Source organism: Rhinopithecus roxellana, chromosome 4, assembly GCF_007565055.1.
Source record: "Rhinopithecus roxellana isolate Shanxi Qingling chromosome 4, ASM756505v1, whole genome shotgun sequence".
In the NCBI taxonomy this organism is placed as follows: Eukaryota; Metazoa; Chordata; class Mammalia; order Primates; family Cercopithecidae; genus Rhinopithecus; species Rhinopithecus roxellana.
Genome location: NC_044552.1, coordinates 97,645,662 through 97,666,531, shown reverse-complemented (window position 1 = coordinate 97,666,531; position 20,870 = coordinate 97,645,662). Strand labels below are relative to the sequence as shown.

The following is a 20,870-nucleotide window of genomic DNA, read 5'->3' as shown; positions in this document are numbered from 1 at the left end:
GTTGGAAGCTGGTAATTTCTTTTTCTTCTTTTTTTTTAGGGACAGGGTCTCACTTCGTTCTGTCACCCAGGCTGGAGTGCAATAGCGCAGTCCTGGCTCACTGCAGCCTCAACCTCCTGGTCTTAAGTGATCCTCCCACCTCAGCCTTCCAAGTAGCTAGGACCACAGGCATGTACCACTATGCCTGACTAATTAAAACAAAAAATTTTTTTAGAGACAGGATGTCACTATGTTGCCCAGGTTGATCTTGAACTCCTGGGCTCAAACAAGTGATCCTCCTGCCTTGGCCTCCTAAAATGCTGGTATTACAGGCATGAGCCACCACACCTGGCCAAAGCTGATAATTTCTTTCTCAACCAGGAGGTTGAAGCTGAGACAGAGTCTTGCTCTGTCACCCAGGCTGGAGTACAGTGGCACAGTCTCAGCTCACTGCAACCTCCGCCTCCCAGGTTCAAGCAGTTCTCCTGCCTCAGCCTCCCAAGTAGCTGGGATTACAGGTGCCTGCCACCACACCTGGCTAATTTTTTTGTATTTTTGGTAGAGACGGGGTTTCACCATGTTGGCCAGGCTGGTCTCAAACTCCTGACCTCAAGTGATCCACCCGCATCGGCCTCCCAAAGTGCTGGGATTATAGGCATGAGTCACCATGCCCGGCCAAAGCTGGTAATTTCTTAATCATGAATTACTCATGTGAATAAAGTTTGGAATATTGCAAATATAATTGAACTTTGTTTTTTTTTTTTATTATTTCTCAATAGATTGTCTGAGTTTCCACATTTTCGAAATAATCATAAAACCGCAAGGACATTTGATACAGTTAAAACAAAAGATCTTAAATCTAGATCTCCACATTTGGATGATTGTTCAAAGACTGATCACAGAGCTAAAAGTGATGTTTCCAAAGATGTACATCATAGCACTTCACTGCCAAATCTGGAAAAGGAAGGAAAATCACATTCTGATAAAAGGAGTACTTCACATTTACCTACATCTGTCGAGAAACACTGCACTAATGGTGTTTGGTCGCGTTCTCATTATCAGGTTGGTGAGAGTAGCTCAAATGAGGATAGTAGAAGAGGAAGAAAAGATATTAGACATAGCCAGTTCAACAGAGGAACTGAAAGAGTACGAAAAGACTTAAGTCCTGGCTGTGGTGATGGTGAACCAAGGATACTGGAGGCTAGTCAAAGGCTGCAAGGACATCCTGAGAAATATGGTAAAGGTGAACCAAAGACTGAAAGCAAAAGTTCAAAGTTTAAAAGTAACTCAGATTCTGACTATAAAGGTGAACGCATTAACTCTTCTTGGGAGAAAGAGACCCTCGGAGAAAGGTCACACAGTCGAGTAGACTCTCAAAGTGACAAAAAACTAGAACGACAAAGTGAAAGATCACAAAATATAAATAGGAAAGAAGTTAAATCACAAGACAAAGAAGAAAGAAAAGTTGATCAAAAACCTAAGTCAGTAGTAAAGGACCAAGATCACTGGAGAAGATCTGAACGAGCATCACTTCCTCATTCCAAGAACGAAATAACATTTTCTCATAATTCAAGTAAATACCATGTAGAAGAGAGAAGAGGATGGGAAGATTGTAAAAGAGACAGGAGTGTAAACAGTCATAGTTTTCAAGATGGAAGATGTCCATCTTTTCTTTCAAACAGTAGAACTCACAAAAACATTGACTCTAAGGAAGTTGATGCTATGCACCAGTGGGAAAATACACCTTTAAAAGCAGAAAGACATAGAACCGAAGATAAGAGGAAAAGAGAACGAGAAAGCAAAGAAGATAATAAGCATATTAGAAATGAAAAAAGAGTACCTACAGAACATTTTCAGAAGGCTAATAAGGAAACTAAGAAAACCACTTCTGATTTAAAGAAACAGAATGAGCCAAAGACTGATAAGGGAGAAGTCCCTGATAATGGTGTTTCTGAAGGAGCAGATAATAAAGAGCTTGCAATGAAAGCTGAGAATGGTCCAAAGGAAACAAAAAACAAAGACCTAAAATTGAGTTTTATGGAAAAATTGAACTTAACTCTTTCTCCTGCTAAAAAGCAACCTGTTTCTCAGGATAATCAGCATAACATAACTGATGTTCCCAAGTCCAGTGGTGTATGTGATTCAGAGTCTTCAGTGCAAGCTAAAACAGTGGCGTATGTTCCATCCGTCAGTGAACATATCTTGGGGGAAGCTTCTGTCAGTGAACATACCATGGGGGAAACGAAATCATCATTATTGGAACCAAAAGTTGCTCTTCTAGCAGTGACTGAACCCAGGATTGGTATCTCGGAAACCAAAATGGAAGAAGAAAATAGTTTGTTAGTTAGATCTGTTGACAATACTATGCATTGTGAAGTGCCCATTTGTGATACAGAGACTTCCTTCCCATCTCCTATGGAAATACAACAGACAGAATCCTTGTTTCCATCAACAGGAATGAAACAAACCATTAATAATGGAAGGGCAGCAGCTCCTGTGGTAATGGATGTATTACAAACAGATGTGTCTCAAAACTTTGGATTGGAATTGGATACCAAAAGAAATGATAATTCAGATTCTTGTGGTATTTCTGAAGGTATGGAAATGAAGGTAGCACTTTCAACAACCGTGGGTGAAACCACTGAAAGCATTTTGCAGCCTTCAATTGAGGAAGCTGATATTTTGCCAATAATGCTTTCAGAAGATAATAACCCAAAATTTGAGCCTTCTGTTGTAGTTACACCACTGGTTGAGAGTAAATCGTGTCATTTGGAGCCTTGCTTACCTAAAGATACTCTAGATTCTTCACTTCAGCAGACTGAGTTAATGGACCACAGAATGGCAACTGGTGAAACAAACTCAGTATATCATGATGATGATAACTCAGTTTTGAGCATTGACCTTAATCACCTGAGACCTATTCCGGAAGCCATCAGTCCTCTGAATAGTCCAGTGAGACCTGTAGCAAAAGTTCTTAGAAATGAAAGCCCACCTCAAGTTCCAGTGTATAATAACAGTCATAAAGGTAATAGTTTATATTCTATAACTTTGCTTTTTTTGAGAATGTAAAATACATAAGATAAATTGGTGATATTCTTTTTTGATAAGATAAAAAGTAGGCCGGGCACAGTGGCTCACGCCTGTAATCCCAGCACTTTGGGAGGCTGAGGCAGGCGGATCACGAGGTCAGGAGATCAAGACCATCCTGGCTCACACAGTGAAACCCCGTCTCTACTAAAAATACAAAAAAATTAGCTGGGCCTGGTGCAGGCGCCTGTAATCCCAGCTACTGAGGAGGCTGAGGAAGGAGAATGGCGTGAACCCAGGAGGTGGAGCTTGCAGTGAGCAGAGATTGCGCCACTGTACTCCAGCCTGGGCGACAGAGCAAGACTCTGTATCAAAAAAAAAAAAAAAAAAAGCAGCATATTACTCAGCCCGTTATCTAGAAGTGTACATGGAAGGTTTTTTGTGTGTGTGTGTTTTTTTTAGACGAAGTCTCACCCTGTTGCCCAGGCTGGAGTGCAGTGGTGTGAGATCTCGGCTCACTGCAACCTCCACCTCCTGAGTTCAAGCAATTCTTCTGCCTCAGCCTCCCAAGTAGCTGGAACTACAGGCACGTGCCACCAATCCCAGCTAATTTTTGTATACTTTTTTTAGTAGAGACAGGGTTTGACCATATTGGCCAGGCTGGTCTCGAACTCCTGACCTTGTGATCTGCCCATCTTGGCCTCCCAAAGTGCTGGGATTACAGGCGTGAGCCCCTGCACCCAGCCAGAGTTGTTTTTCTGTTTCTTTTCTTTTCTTTTTTTTTTTTTTTGAGACAGAATCTCATGGTGTCACCAGGCTGGAGTGCAGTGGCGTGATCTCAGCTCACTGCAACTTCCACCTCCCAGCCCAAGTGATTCTCCTGCCTCAGCCTCCCAAGTACCTGGGATTACAAGCACCCGCCACCATGCCCGGCCCTGAGCACTTTTTAAGACCAATAAAAACCATTGATACAGGCTGGGCGTGGTGGCTCACACATATAATCCTAGAAGTTTGGGAGGCTGAGGCAGGTGGATCATGAGGTCAGGAGTTCAAGACCAGCCTTGCCAACATGGTGAAACCCTGTCTCTACTAAAAATACAAAAATTAGCTGGGCATGGGGGCAGTCGCCTGTCGTCCCAGCTACTCAGGAGGCTGAGGCAGGAGAATTGGCTTGAACGCGGGAGGTAGAGGTTACAGTGAGCCAAGATTGCACCACTGCACTCCAGCCTGGGTGACACAGCAAGACTTCTCAAAAAAAAATCAATGATGCAAGTATTAGGCATTAACATTCTGCTTCAAAAAGAACTAGTAAAACAGTGAATTGCCTCAGTATTTAATTTTTTGTAACATGTAATATTTAATATGGACATGTCAAATGACTAAACTTTAATATACTTTTATCTTCTATAAATGTATTTAATATATTTTACTCTTCTACAGATGTGTTTTTACCAAATTCAGCTCATTCTACCTCTAAGAGTCAGTCTGATCTCAATAAGGAAAATCAAAAGCCAATTTACAAATCTGACAAATGTACAGAAGCAGACAAATGTAAGAATTCACCATTAGATGAATTAGAAGAAGGGGAAATTAGAAGTGATAGTGAAATATCTAAACCACAAGAAAGTTTTGAAAAAAATTCCAAGCCTAGAGCGTCAGCTGATGTGCGGAAGTCAAAGACTATCCCACGACATGGGAAAAGTACTGTGGGTTTGGATAAAGACAGTAGGAAAACACATGTAAGAATTCATCAGACCAATAACAAATGGAATAAAAGACCTGATAAATCTAGCAGATCTTCAAAAACGGAGAAGAAAGATAAAGTGATGAGCACTTCCAGCTTGGAAAAAATAGTTCCAATTATTGCTGTACCCTCTTCCGAACAAGAGATCATGCACATGTTACGAATGATAAGAAAACATGTAAGGAAAAATTATATGAAATTCAAGGCAAAATTTTCATTAATACAATTTCATAGAATTATTGAATCAGCAATTTTGAGTTTTACATCTCTAATTAAACATCTCAACTTACACAAAATCTCTAAGTCAGTGACTACCTTACAGAAGAATCTCTGTGATGTTATAGAGTCTAAACTTAAGCAAGTTAAAAAGAATGGCATAGTTGATCGTTTATTTGAACAGCAGCTACCAGATATGAAAAAAAAATTGTGGAAGTTTGTAGATGACCAACTTGATTATTTGTTTGCAAAGCTTAAGAAAATCTTAGTTAACTTTTGTGATTCCAAAAACTTTGGAAGAGACAGTGATGAAGGCAAACCTGAGAAAACAAGTAAACAGAATGCACAGTATTCAGATTGTCAGAAAGGGAGTGGGCACAACTCCAACAAAGAATTGCTGAAAGAAAAATTCTCAAAATCAGAAGACTGTGTTCATTATAAGTCTTTAGTGGGATGTAAAAAATCTGAGGAAAAATATCAAGACCAAAATAACGCCAGTATTAACACTGTAAAGCATGACATTAAAAAAATTTTAACACCTGCTTTGATAATACAAAGAACTCTCAATCCGAAGAGCGCTCCTTGGAACTACACTGTTCAAGCACCCCAAAGTCAGAAAAAAACGAAGGAAGCAGTATAGAGGATGCACAGACATCCCAGCATGCAACTTTGAAGCCAGAACGAAGTTTCGAGATTCTTACTGAACAGCAAGCATCTAGCCTTACTTTTAATTTAGTGAGTGATGCACAAATGGGTGAAATATTTAAAAGTTTGTTGCAAGGTTCTGATCTTTTAGACAGTAGTGTTAACTGTACTGAAAAAAGTGAGTGGGAGTTAAAGACTCCAGAGAAGCAGTTGCTAGAGACTCTTAAGTGCGAGTCTATACCAGCTTGTACAACAGAAGAGCTAGTTTCAGGGGTGGCTTCTCCGTGTCCTAAAATGATTAGTGATGATAATTGGTCATTATTATCATCTGAGAAAGGTCCATCTCTGTCTTCAGGGCTTTCATTGCCAGTTCATCCTGATGTGTTGGATGAAAGTTGTATGTTTGAAGTGTCTACTAACCTACCTTTAAGTAAAGATAATGTGTGTAGTGTAGAAAAGAGCAAGCCCTGCGTTTCTTCCATACTTTTTGAAGATCTAGCAGTCTCTTTAACAGTACCGTCACCTCTGAAGTCAGATGGTCATCTCAGTTTTTTAAAGCCTGATGTTTCGTCTAGTTCAACTCCTGAAGAAGTCATTAGTGCTCATTTTAGTGAAGATGCCTTACTTGAGGAAGAGGATGCATCTGAGCAAGATATTCATTTAGCTCTGGAGTCTGATAATTCAAGCAGTAAATCAAGTTGTTCTTCTTCCTGGACAAGCCGATCCATTGCTCCAGGCTTTCAGTACCACCCTAATCTACCTATGCATGCCGTCATAATGGAAAAGTCCAATGATCATTTTATTGTGAAAATACGACGTGCAACACCATCTAGCTCTTCTGGTCTTAAACAGAGTATGATACCTGATGAATCATTGACATCTTTGCCCAGACATGGAAAGGAAGCTGATGAAGGAGCAGATAAAGAATATATTTCATGTCAGAACACAGTTTTTACATCTGTGGAGGAATTGGAAAATTCCAACAAAAATGTTGATAACAGCAAGTCAACTCATGAAGAACAGAGCTCTATGATACAAACACAGGTTCCTGATATATATGAATTTCTTAAAGATGCTTCAGGTAAGATGGGTCATCGTGATGAAGTGGCTGATGAATGTTTCAAATTGCATCAAGTATGGGAAACAAAAGTGCCTGAAAGCATTGAAGAATTGCCTTCAATGGAAGAAATCTCACACTCTGTCGGGGATCATCTTCCAAACACATACATAGATCTAACGAAAGATCCAGTCACTGAAACCAAAAACTTGGGGGAATTCATAGAAGTAACAGTTTTAAATATTGATCAGTTGGGATGTTCTGGAGGCAATTTAAATCAAAGTGCTCAAATATTAGACAATTCTTTGCAGGCTGATACTGTAGGTGCTTTTATTGATTTGACACAAGATGCTTCAAGTGAAACTAAAAGTGAAGGTAATCATCCTGAATTACCTGTTGAAGACTTGGGATGTGGGGTGATACAGGTAGATGAAGATAATTGTAAGGAAGAAAAGGCACAAATGGCAAACAGGCCTTTGGAGTGCATTGTTGAGGAAAGCTATATCGACTTGACCACAGAATCTCCCAGTTCATGTGAAGTAAAAAAGGATGAATTAAAATCAGAGCTGGGATCAAATTGTGTTAACTCGGAGTTGCCTGGGACTTTGCATAATGCTCACAAAAAGAGAAGAAACCTTTCTGATCTAAATCATTCTCATAAGAAACAAAGAAAGGAAACAGACTTAGCCAATAAGGAAAAGACCAAGAAACCTACCCAAGATTCTTGTGAGAATACTGAAGCTCACCGAAAGAAAGCCAATAAGAAGAGGGCCCCTCCTGTGAATAAAGATCCCTCATCAAAGGCAACCCCAGGGATTAAGGATTCATCAGCAGCACTTGCCACTTCTACAAGCCTTTCTGCAAAGAATGTTATTAAAAAGAAGGGAGAAATTATCATTTTATGGACAAGGTAAGAATCTTGTGAGGCATTTAAATCACCAGGAAACTTTGAGCTCAGAAATCTAATCTGTCTCGCTGGGCACAGTGGCTCATGCCGGTAATCCCAATACTTTGGGATGCTGAGGCAGGTGGATCACTTGAGCCCAGGAGTTTGGGACCAGCTTGAGCAACAAGGCAAATTTATGTCTCTATAAAAAATACAAAAATTAGGGCCAGGCGCAGTGGCTCACGCTTGTAATCCCAGCACTTTGGGAGGCCGAAGCAGGCGGATCACGAGGTCAGGAGATCGAGACCATCCTGGCTAACATGGTGAAACCCTGTGTCTACTAAAAATACAAAAATTTAGCCGGGCGTGGTGGCACGCGCCTGTAGTCCCAGCTACTTAGGAGGCTGAGGCAGGAGAACGGCAGGAACCCGGGAGGCGGAGCTTGCAGTGAGCCAAGATAGCACCACTGCATTCTAGCCTGGGCAACAGAGCAAGACTCCATCTCAAAAAAAATACAAAAATTAGCCAAGTGTTGTGGTGCAGGCCTGTGGTCCCAGCTACTTGGGAGGCTGAGGCAGGAGGATCACTTGAGCCTGGGAGCCGGGAGGCAAAGGTTGTACTCCAGCCTGGGTGACAGAGCAAAACCCTGTCTCAAAGAAAAGCCTAAAGAGATCTAATCTGTCATGTCTTCATAACTTTATCCTAAAATAAAGAAAATGATGACTTCAAAAGTGACCAAATTTAGTTGAAGATACATTCTAGAGTATAGTCCTGCTGTACTGTTGTACAGTCTAGAACAGTGGCTTTTAACCAAAGGTGTGCAGTAGCACCATGGATAGAACTTTTCACTTTGAAAAGCTCTAGTGTGAAGTTAAAAAGAAAAAAGTGAAGTAAAAAAAGTGAAAAAGTGTGTTTTAACTTCACTTTTTAAATTAAAAACAATTATTTCATTTGGAAGGAACTGGTGTAAGCACATCTTAGAGGGAATGACAAGTGATGAAACAGCAGAAAATGGGAGTGTTGGTACAGGTTGGTGCAAAACCACAATTACTTTTGCAGCAACCTAATAATTTGATTTTTCTTCCAAATTAGAAGTTTACAGTTTTGCCGGGCGCGGTGGCTCAAGCCTGTAATCCCAGCACTTTGGGAGGCCGAGACGGGCGAATCACAAGGTCAGGAGATCGAGACCATCCTGGCTAACCTGGTGAAACCCCGTCTCTACTAAAAAATACAAAAAACTAGCTGGGTGAGGTGGCGGGCGCCTGTAGTCCCAGCTACTCGGGAGGCTGAGGCAGGAGAATGGCGTGAACCCGAAAGATGGAGCTTGCAGTGAGCCGAGATCTGGCCACTGCACTCCAGTTTGGGCGACAGAGCAAGACTCCGTCTCAAAAAAAAAAAAAAAAAAGAAGTTTACAGTTTTGTAAACCATTTGTACTTTTGAGGGTTTTTGTTTGTTTTGAGACAAAGAGTTTCACTCTTGTTGCCCAGGCTGGAGTGCAGTGGTACCATCTTGGCTCACTGCAACCTCTTCCTCCTGAGTAGCTGGAATTACAGGGGCATGCCACCACGCCCAGCTAATTTTGTATTTTTAGTAAAGACGGGGTTTCTCCATGTTGGTCCGGCTGGTCTCGAACTCCTGACCTCAGGTGATCCGCCCACCTCCTGAAGTGCTGGATTACAGGCATGAGCCACTATGCCCATACACTTACGAGTTTTATATGAACTGTTTAAGGAAATCAAGACCCCATTCAGATGTAAAAGTAACCACAGTTATGAATCATTGGACTAGAGGTAGATACACTTGACTAGAATGCTTAATGAGAGAAGCTTAATTTTGTGAAAACTGGTGATTAGTTTTGTTAATTCCACAGTCCTCAAATCCCCATTTCAAGTAACTTTGCAGATGGCAGTATAAAATCTCAGCAATTGTATTAATACACATTTGGTCAGAGTATGTAGTAAAAGCAGAAGTCTGGGAATTAGGAGATGTGGATTCTATTTTAGTTCTGGTTCTTCTGCTTTGTATGTCTGTGACCATCTTTGGTCGCTAAGTTTTTTAGTGTATACATTAAAGGTAAAATTAAAAAGAAATACTTTAATTTTGTTATTAGGAAAATAAATCAGTACATTTGTTATAGAATACATATGAACTCATAGAGCAAAATCATCTAAATCTTATTTCTCAGAGATACCCATTGTCCATATTTTGATATATACACTTTTTCCTATGGGTTTAAATTTTCCTGGTTGGTTGACTTTAAGGCAGTGGGATTTTTTTTTTTTTTTTTTTTTTTTTGAGACGGAGTCTCGCTCTGTCTCCCGGGCTGGAGTGCAGTGGCCGGATCTCAGCTCACTGCAACCTCCGCCTCCCGGGTTTACGCCATTCTCCTGCCTCAGCCTCCCAAGTAGCTGGGACTACAGGCGCCCGCCACCTCACCCGGCTAGTTTTTTGTATTTTTTAGTAGAGACGGGGTTTCACCATGTTAGCCAGGATGGTCTCGATCTCCTGACCTCGTGATCCGCCCGTCTCGGCCTCCCAAAGTGCTGGGATTACAGGCTTGAGCCACCGCGCCCGGCCGGCAGTGGGATTTTTATTACCTTTCTACTACAATGTACTAAGACTAAATACCATTTTTTTCCTCCTCAGAAATGATGACCGGGAAATTTTATTGGAGTGTCAGAAAAGAGGGCCATCATTTAAAACATTTGCATATTTAGCCGCGAAGTTGGATAAAAATCCAAATCAGGTAACTACCCAATTTTTACATCTCTATTGGTTCACAGATGTTACTACTCTAAATACTTAAAATTTAGGCTGGGTGTGGTGGCTCCCACCTATAATCCCAGCATAGCCAAGGCGGGAGGATCCCTTGAAGCCAGGAGTTCGAGACCAACCGGGCAACATGGTAAGACCTCTGCCTCTACAGAAAAATTGTTAAAAATTAGTGGGTGCTGTCGTGTGCACCTGTGGTCTCAGCTACTCAGGAGGCTGAGGAGGGAGGATCGCTTGAGCCCAGGAGTTCAAGGCCAACATGGTGAGACCATGTCTCTACAAAAATCAAAAAAATTAGTAGGGCATGGTGACATGCACCTATAGTCCCAGCTACTCAGGAGGCTGAGGCAGATGGATCGCTTGAGCCCAGGAGGTTGAGGCTGCAGTGAGCTGTGATCATGCCACTGTACAGCAGCCTGAGACAGAGTGAGACCCTGTTTCAGACAAACAAAGTAAATAAATAAATGTTTAGATTGAATTTTTTTTTTAAATTAAAGTTAGTTTCACTCAGTTTTTGTTTGTTTGTTTGTTTGTTTTGAGACAGTCTCACTTTGTTGACCCTGCTGGAATGCAATGGTGTGATCTTGACTTACTGCAACCACCACCTCCTGGGTTCAAGTGATTCTTGTGCTTCAGCCACACAAGTAGCTGGGATTACAGGTGTGTGCCACCACACGCAGCTAATTTTTTGTACTTTTAGTAGATTACTAGAGAGACAGTTTTGCTGTGTTGGCCAGGCTGGTCTTGAACTCTGGGCCTCATGTGATCTGCTTACCTCAGCCTCCCAAAGTGCTGGGATTACTGGTGTGAATAAAATGTTTTAAGAGATGGAGTCTCATTATGCTGCCCAGGCTAGATTTGAACTCCTGAGCTGGCTTAGATTTACTTTTTGAGTGTTAGAATATGTAGATATTTATTAGCCAGCCTCTTTAAAAGTATGACTCAGTGTAGGATTGTTAAAAACTTGGTAACTGTGGAAGAAGTATGACTGAGACAATCCTGATTGTTTTGTAAACTGATGTTTGCTTGTTTAAGAAATATTAATGCTTGTAATCCCAGCACTTTGGGAGGCCGAGCTGGGAGGATTGCTTGGGCCCAGGTTACAGTAAGCTATGCTTTTCACACTGTACACTCCAGCCTGGGTGACAGAGCTAGACTCTGTCTCTTAAAAAAAAAAAAAATGGGCCGGGCGCAGTGGCCCACGCCTGTAATCCCAACACTTTGGGAGGCCAAGACGGGCGGATCACAAGGTCAGGAGATCAAGACCATCCTGGCAAACACAGTGAAACCCCGTCTCTACTAAAAAAAATACAAAAATTAGCCGGGCGCGGTGGTGGGCGCCTGTAGTCCCAGCTACTTGGAAGGCTGAGGCAGGAGAATGGCGTGAACCCGGGAGGCGGAGCTTGCAGTGAGTGGAGATCACGCCACTGCACTCCAGCCTGGGCAACAGAGCGAAACTCCGTCTCAAAAAAAAAAAAAAAAATACCAGGCGTGGTGGCTCACGCCTATAATCCGAGCACTTTGGGAGGCTGAGGCAGGTGGATCACCTGAGTTCGCAAGTTCAAGACCAGCCTGAGCAACACGGAGAAACCCCATCTCTACTAAAAATACAAAAAAGTTAGCCGGGCATGGTGGCATATGCCTGTAATCCCAGCTCCTCCGGAGGCTAAGGCAGGAGAATCACGAACCTGGGAGGCGGAGGTTGCAGTGAGCCGAGATCGCGCCATTGTCCAACCTGGGCAATAAGAGTGAAACTCCATCTCAAAAAAAAAAAAAATAAAAGTTCAGTATTGAAAAATTAACTAATAATCACCTTTAGTATGAAGATATTTTTCTTTCTTTTTTTTTTTTTTTTTTTTTTGGAAATGTAGTTTCGCTCTTGTTGCCCAGGCTGGAGTGCAGTGGCGTGCTCTTGGCTCACTGTAACCTCCGCCTCCTGGGTTCAAGTGATTCTTCTGCCTCAGCCTCCCGAGTAGCTGGGATTACAGGCATGCAGCCACTACGCCTAGCTAATTTTGTATTTTTAGTAGAGACAGGGTTTCTCCATGTTGGTGAGGCTGGTGTCAAACTCCTGACCTCAGATGATCCGCCTGCCTTGGCCTCCCAAAGTGCTGGGATTACAGGCATGAGCCACCACACCCGGCCATGAAGATATTTTTGTAAACATTACTTCACCTCTTTGTTATTGAAGGTGACTTTCTCTGTCTTTAGCTGTCTTATGAAAGTATTCTTCAAAGATGAGAAAAGATTACAAAGTATTTATAATTAACACTCATTTTTAAATTTTCAGGTCTCAGAAAGATTCCAGCAGCTAATGAAGCTCTTTGAAAAGTCAAAATGCAGGTAGTTAATGGTTACACTACAGGAGACTACTAAAATAAATGTTTGACACTATAGTTGTGCAGTTAATGGCCTGTTAGTCATTGAAGATGTGAATAGTGGGTGAGAGACATCCAGTTGAGTTCCTGCTTCAGTCACAGGTTGGAGGATGGTTGCTCGAGCAGGCATCTAAGGTGACCTCATCCACAGGGACGTGCTCAGAGTGAAGCCTGCTGCAGTTCAGATCAGCATGGCATCTCTCCTCAACCTTCTGATTGCTGATGAGCCTAAGGTGGGGGGAAATCCATTTGATTAATAATAAAGTTTTTATAGATAAATATAAAATCAAACATTCTTGAATAGCAGTATGTGGTTCATAAGCAGTGAAGTCTGTGTAGTGATGGTAATTTAATATTTCTCACGTTTTTAATTAGTGCTAAATAAAGTACAAAACATAAAGTCTATCGTCATCTAAATTGATGACATGATTTACCATATTAAATTGTTAATGTTCACAGACATGTTTCCTCAGTTTTTGTTTTTGTACTTGTCATACAAGTCATTCTTGTACAATACAGGTTTATTAGAGCAATAATATTTAAATTAGCAGCAGAAGACTGGGCATGGTGGTACCCTCCTATAGTCCCAGCTACTCGAGAGGCTGAGGCAAGAGGATCGCTTGAGCCTAGAAATCTGAGGCTAGGATACTAGGATTGTGCCTGTGAATAACCAATACACTCCAACCTGGGCAATATAGTGAGACCCAGTCTCTAAAACCTAAGTAAGTAAATAAATTACCAGCAGGTTTTTCTGTAAGATCTCAGCCAATTGCTTAAATATTTTGGATATTTATGTAAGCAAAATTTTAAAGATATTTAATGTATCACAATATTTTTAATTGATTTGCTGTCCTAATTATTTGAATGCAAAACATGCAATTTTAAATGAAGTTTGAATTAAATCTGAATACAAACTATATTTGGACATACAGAGCCAGGCACAGTGGCATGCCTGTAATCCCAGCACTTTGGGAGGCCGAGGTGGGTGGATCACTTGAGGCCAGGAGTTCTATACCAGCCTGGCCAACATGGTAAAACCCCATCTCTACAAAAAATACAAAAATTAGCTAGGCATGGTGGCACCTTTCTGTAATCCCAGCTCCTTGGGAGACAGGCATGAGAATCGCTTGAACCTGGGAGGCGGAGGTTGCGGTGAGCCAAGATTGCACCACTACACTCCAGCCTGAAAGACAGAGTGAGACTCTGCCTTCACAGAAAGAAAAGAAAAAAATAAAAAACCAAAAAACTTGATTTGGACATGGAGCGCAGTGCTAGTGAGATCTTCAGAATTGTGTAGTAGTTTACTATGATGTTAAATTTCTTTTTTGTTTGTTTGTTTTGAGACAGAGTCGCACTCTGTTGCCCAGGCTGGAGTGCAGTGGCATGATCGCAACTCACTGCAACCTCTGCCTCTCGGGTTCAAGTGATTATAATGTTAAATTTCTCTTTGTATAATTCAGAATGTGGCCGGGTGCAGTGGCTCATGCCTGTAATCTGAGCACTTTGGGAGGCTAAGGTGGGTGGATCACCTGAGTTCAGGAGTTCGAGACTAGCCCGGCCAACATGACGATACTTCCTCTCTACCAAAATTACAAAAATTAGCTGGGCATGGTGGAACATGCCTGTAATCCCACCTACTTGGGAGCCTGAGGCAGGAGAATCACTTGAACAAAACACACACACAACAGAATGTAAGCTTAAATAATGGGGAATTTGGAGAAGCAGCTTATTTTAAAGAACTTTTTTTTAAAAAAGCTTATTCTAAAGAACTAGGCAAAAGTGGCTTGATTATCTTTTAGATTAACTGTGCTTTTTAAGATTTTTGCTGCCTTTAAGAAATTAAATCAAGTTTCTTTTTTTTTTTACCTTAATGTCATGATTCTCTCGTGAAGGGAATATAAATTCTTTTAAATAGAGATGGGGTTTCACCGTGTTGCCCAGGCTGGTCTTGAACTTCTGGACTCAAGCGATCCATCTGCTTTGGCCTCCCAAAGTGCTGGGATTACAGGCATAAGCTACTGCATCTGGCCAAAAATCTTAAACCATTTAATGAATTTGATATTTGAGATTTTCTTTGCTTATAGGATAGCACATATTGTGTGTTATTTCATTGGTAGCTTACCTCTTAACTGATTTTTTTCCCCACAAGTACTATAGTCTTATTAAATTTTTATCAATATCAAAGTATAATGATAGTTACCAAACTGATTGCAAAAGCTAGTTTTTTTTTTTAAATTTTGAGACCAATTGGAAGATGAGAAAGCTAGTTTATTAAAACACCAATATTGTCTAAATGGAGCTCATTTAAGGTAGCATATTTTGACATAGTCCTATCAGAAAAATAGAATAATAACTTTAGCATTTTCTTACATTACAGATAAGTTGCTGAATTCCTGGAACTCTTAATTGATATTGCATACTACACAGAAGCTTCAAATTCCTCATGTTTTAAATGAGCACTAGAGGGAGGTTTATCACCTTTTTGATTACCAGATGATAATCTACATTTGTTATTACTCGGTGACTAATTTCACATCAGCATGTTGAGCTTGTTCTAGTCATCACTCTGATTTGCTTGTCTGTTTTTGGTCAAAATATTTATTTTTAAACATATTAGAACTTATCAAAATGAAAGCAACAGTGATGTATTGAAATCTTAGTTTTGATATTTTAAATGACTTTGTAGATTAAAAAAATAGTTTTGTAGCATTTTAAACTTAGTGACTATTTAGTTCAAGTGTTCATCCATTTTTTTATTTGCTTTTATAATTGCCTCTCCTTGTTTTGGTATATTGTAAAATAATTTAAATAATGTATTTATAAATATGTATAATGATGATGTAAAATACTGTATGTATATGTATGTATGTGTGTTTCTGTGTATGCACACACATAAAATGGCTTTGCCTAGCCAAGGATTTTTTTTATCTGTATAAAACTTTTTGTATAAAGTTTGCTTTCAGTAACAGTTATGTATAATAAAACCATGTAAAGTTTTGTTGTATTTTGATTGGAATGTTTTACTTTTATTGTGTTTAGGTAATAATTTAAAAAATCAAAAGAGGTAAAAGTCCCAGTTAACATAGGGAGCAATTTTGAAGTGGTTCCTGGTAGGGGTGTGGCTGGCTGAATGACTCTGAGTAGATTATTTGAGAAAACTGATTGCTGTTGTCTGCCTTCTCACAGCAAGTACCGGAATGGTAAGCCGTATCTCTACTGCAGGTGTCCTCACAGATAAAATCAGAGTAGCACAATAGCTTTTTGGGTGAAGATTTGAAGAAAACAGGTGTAAGGATTGATTAGCTTGGGCGTTACTTCACCCCTCTGCCTTCAGACTCACAGAAATTCTTAGTTAATAATCTAGGCCCTAGAGTCTAGGAAGTGCCTCTTGTCATTGCCATTTTTCTCAGGGTGTTCAAAGGAAGAAGCCCTGTCCTAAAGGATTACACGTTGAAATAAATAGCAGTGATATTTTTGTGCTAGGGCTCTCCAGCATGGGGCTTGTCCCCTTCCCTCTCTTTGAACCTTTAATACCGACTAGAGGGTTGGCCATCAGTCCTTCTCCAGTGCATACTGTCATGCAGAAGATCTCATACCACCAGGTAAGTGAGTTCCCAAACAGTATGACTGAAAGATACTACTGGATTATGTAAGACTTTCAGAATCTAAAATGAAACTAATAAACATTAAAAGATGTTAGCAACGTGATACAAGAAATAATGAAACATTTAAAATAAATAACAATAAATGGAGTAAAAGTAGGATACAGGCCAGGTGCGGTGGCTCATGCCTGTAATCCCAGCACTTTGGGAGGCTGAAGCAGGTGGATCACAAGATCAGGAGTTCAAGACCAACCTGGCCAAGGTGTAACCCTGTCTCTACTAAAAATAGCAAAATTAGCTGGGCACGGTGGTGGGTGCCTGTATTCCTAGCTACTCAGGAGGCTGAGGCAGAGAACTGCTTGAACCTGGGAGGTGGAGGTTGCAGTGAGCTGAGATCACGCCACTGCACTCCAGCCTGGGAGACAGAGCAAGACTCTGTCTCAAAAATAAAATTAAATTAAAACTAAAATGAAAAATAGGATAGATGCAGAATAAATTAGTTGGAAAATCAGGCTGAGAAACCCCCAGAAGGAAGCAAAAAATAATAATAATAACATAGGAAATACGAAAGTGGATTTAAGCAAGATGGAAGCCAGAAGCAGGTGTGCCAACATTCAGGTAAGAGGCCTAGAAGGAGGAAAAAAATACAGATTGAAAGGCCATAGGGCGCCAAATGAGAGACATACTGAAATTTAAGAGTATCAAGATAATGAGAAAAATCTAAAAGCTTTTAGAGTAAATGTATAAAGGAACAAGAATAAGATTGACTTCAGTCTTCTCAACAATACTGGGTGCAGGAAAGTAATGTATTTAAAGTACTGGACTTAAAGTTTTAATCTAAATTGTCATTCAAATGTGAGTATAATAAAAACATCAAGATTTACCAAAGATCTCTATCCAAAAGAAAAGAAGTCACTATCAGAAAAACACCTACACACATTTATTGCAGCACAATTCACAGTTGCAAAGACATAGAATAAACCTGAGTGTCCGTCAATGAGTGGATAAAGAGAATGTGGTACACATATATCATGGAGTGCTACTCAGCCACAAAAAAGAATAAAATAATGTATTTTGCAGCAACTTGTATGGAACTGGAGGCTGTTGTTCTAAGTGAAGTAACTCAGGAATTCAAAACCAGATTCAGGTACAGTGGCTCACGCCTGTAATCCCAGCACTTTGGGAGGGTGAGGTGGGCAGATCACCTGAGGTCAGGAGTTTGAGACCAGCCTGGCCAACGTGGCAAAACGCTGTCTCTACTAAAAATGCAAAAATTAGCTGGGAATGGTGGCAGGCGCCTGTAATCCCAGCTACTCAGCGGCTGAGGCAGGGAGAATTACTTGAACCTGGGAGGCATAGGTTGCAGTGAGCCGAGATAGTGCCACTGCACTCCAGCCTGGGCAACAAAGCGAGAGTCTGCACCAAAAAACAAAAAAGCCAGATACCCCTTTTTGCCCCCACTGCCACCATGGCACTCATGAAAAAGCTTGTGGCAAACCAGGGCAGAAAAAAGAAAGAAGCAGGTTCTGAAGTTTACTCTTAATTGCACCTGCTGTAGAAGATGGAAACATGGATGCTGCTAACTTTGAGCAGTTTTTGCAAGAGGGGATCAAAGTGAATGGAAAAGCTCGGAATCTAGGTGGAGGGGTTGTGACCATGGAATGGACCAAGAGCAAGATCACCATGACTTCTGAGGTGACTTTTTCCTAAAGGTATTTGAAATAACTCACAAAAAAAAAAATTTGAAGAAGAATAATCTGTGTGATTGGTTGCATGTAGTTGCTAACAGTGAAGAAAGTTATGAATTATGTTACTTCCAAATTAGCCAGGACAAACAGGAGGAGGAAGATGAGGGATTAAAATTCATTTATCTGGAATATTTTGTATGAGTTCATGAATAAAACTTGGGAACCAGAGGAAAAAAAAAAAGCCAGATACCACATGTTCTTGCTTATAAATGGGTATGCAAGGCCGGGCGCGGTGGCTCAAGCCTGTAATCCCAGCACTTTGGGAGGCCGAGACGGGCGGATCACAAGGTCAGGAGATCGAGACCATCCTGGCTAACACGGTGAAACCCCGTCTCTACTAAAAGATACAAAAAACTAGCCGGGCGAGGTGGCGGGCGCCTGTAGTCCTAGCTACTCTGGAGGCTGAGGCAGGAGAATGGCGTAAACCCGGGAGGCGGAACTTGCAGTGAGCTGAGATCCGGCCACTGCACTCCAGCCTGGGCGACAGAGCGAGACTCCGTCTCAAAAAAAAAAATAAATAAAATAAAATAAATAAATAAATAAATGGGTATGCAAAGGCATACAGAGTAGTATAATGGACACTGGAGACCCAGAAGGTGGAACAGGGAGGGGATGAAAAACTGCATATTGAATACAATGTTTGTGACTTGGATGACTGGAGCACTAAAATCCTAGACTTCAGCACTATGCAGTTCATCCATGTAACTGAAAACCACTTGTACCTCTAAAGCTACTGGAAAATTTTTTTTTTAAATGAAAAAAAATTTGCCAGGCCATGTGCAGTGGCTCACGCCCATAATCCCGGTACTTTGGGAGGCTGAGGCAGGCAGATCACTCGGTCAAGAGATCAAGACCAACCTGGCCAACATGGTGAAACCCTGTCTCTACTAAAAATACAAAAATTAACTGGGTGTAGTGGCGTGCACCTGTAATCCCAGCTGCTCGGGAGGCTGAGGCAGGAGAATTGTTTGAACCCAGGAGGCAGAGGTTGCAGTGAGCCGAGACTGGGCCACTGCACTGCAGCCTGGCGACAGAGCGAGACTCTATCTCAAGAAAAGAAAAAGATTTGCCAATGATTCACATTGAAAAAGTTTGGAAAAACATACTCAACAAAAAGTCCAGAAGATACTGCAAAAGCTATAGGGATAGCAGTGTTCAGATATCTTGGTAACATGTGTACAGGGGGAGAAAGATTTTTTTAGAAAGCAATAAACCAGAATTACAATTTTAGACAATATCAACATAATGGCAAGTAGAGGAGATCAAGGAAGCATACAAGTGTTACAGTTCTTGCCTTGTTAGAAAGAAGGTATAAACATAAAAATGGGCAAGGCGCGGTGGCTCAAGCCTGTAATCCCAGCACTTTGGGAGGCCGAGACAGGCGGATCACGAGGTCAGAAGATCAGACCATCCTGGCTAACATGGTGAAACCCCGTCTCTACTAAAAAATACAAAAAATTAGCTGGGCGAGGTGGCAGGCGCCTGTAGTCCCAGCTACTCGGGAGGCTGAGGCAGGAGAATGGCATGAACCCGGGAGGCGGAGCTTGCAGTGAGCTGAGATCCGGCCACTGCACTCCAGCCTGGGCGACAGAGCGAGACTCCGTCTCAAAAAAAAAAAAAAAAATAGATCAGATGGCTGTAGATGTGTGGTATTATTTCTGAGGACTCTGTTCTGTTCCATTGGTCTATAGCTCTGTTTTGGTACCAGTACCATGCTGTTTTGGTTACTGTAGCCTTGTAGTATAGTTTGAAGTCAGGTAGCGTGACGCCTCCAGCTTTGTCCGAGTTGATGGGTGCAGCACACCAACATGGCACAAATATACATATGTAACAAACCTGCACGTTATGCACATGTACCCTAGATCTTAAAGTATAATAATAAAAAAATAATGATAATAAAAAAAAAAAAACAGGCTTTTGAGGGAAAAAAAAAAAAATGACAACTTTTCAAGGACATGCATATATTACCTAACTAGATTTACCCATTTGGCAATGCATCTACATTGCAAAACACCACGATGTACACAATAATTACATATAATTATTCTGACAATTTAAATAAAACAAAATAAGAATCAAAGTTTACATGTTAAAGATGTTGCATTTTACCTCAGTGAGATCTCAAAAATTGTAATAAAAAATAGTTCTGTTGAAAAAAATAAAAATAAAAAAATAAAAAACATAAAAATGTCAAACTTAAAATTGAGGTATGGCATTCACATAGAAAAGTACATGAAAGAAATAGAGTTTTCACCAAGTGAACACTTGTGTAACAGCACCCGGAACAAGAATTAGAACATTACCAGCCCTTCAGAGTGCCCCCCATTCCTAGTAATAGTCCTTCCTTCTCCCTACGGACAAACATTATCAGAACACTATCTCTGATTTATATTATCATAGATTAGTTTTGCTTGTCTTTGAACTTTCAAGTGAAATTATAACTGTAGATACTATTTGGCTTATTTCATTAATCAGTATGTGAGGTTCATGCCTGTGTTGAGTATAGCAATAGTAAATTCTTTCTCACTGCTGTATATATTTCAATTGAACCACAATTTATCTACCCTACTGTTGTAGACATTTGTGTTCTAGTTCGGAACTGTTAGAAATAATGCCATTGGCCGGGCGCAGTGGCTCATGCCTGTAATCCCAGCACTTTAGGAGGCCAAGGCGGGCAGATCACGAGGTCAGGAGATCGAGACCATACTGGCTAACACGGTGAAATCCTGTCTCTACTAAAAATACAAAAACGAAAAATTAGCTGGGCATGGTGGGGCGCCTGTAGTCCCAGCTACTCGGGAGGCTGAGGCAGGAG

General features: G+C 40.9%; 1 protein-coding gene across 1 annotated transcript in view; it reads left to right on the top strand.

Moving 5' to 3' along the window:
- Positions 1 to 15,709, top strand: part of CASP8AP2 (caspase 8 associated protein 2) — a 39,636-nt gene extending 23,927 nt beyond the window's left edge. The window contains 6 exon segments of the mRNA XM_030929001.1: positions 759 to 3,004; positions 4,447 to 5,487; positions 5,490 to 7,578; positions 10,202 to 10,301; positions 12,618 to 12,938; positions 15,083 to 15,709. Coding sequence (XP_030784861.1) covers positions 759 to 3,004; positions 4,447 to 5,487; positions 5,490 to 7,578; positions 10,202 to 10,301; positions 12,618 to 12,674 — 5,533 coding nt within the window. The 3' untranslated portion in view covers positions 12,675 to 12,938; positions 15,083 to 15,709.
- The last annotated feature ends 5,161 nt before the right edge of the window (positions 15,710 to 20,870 follow it).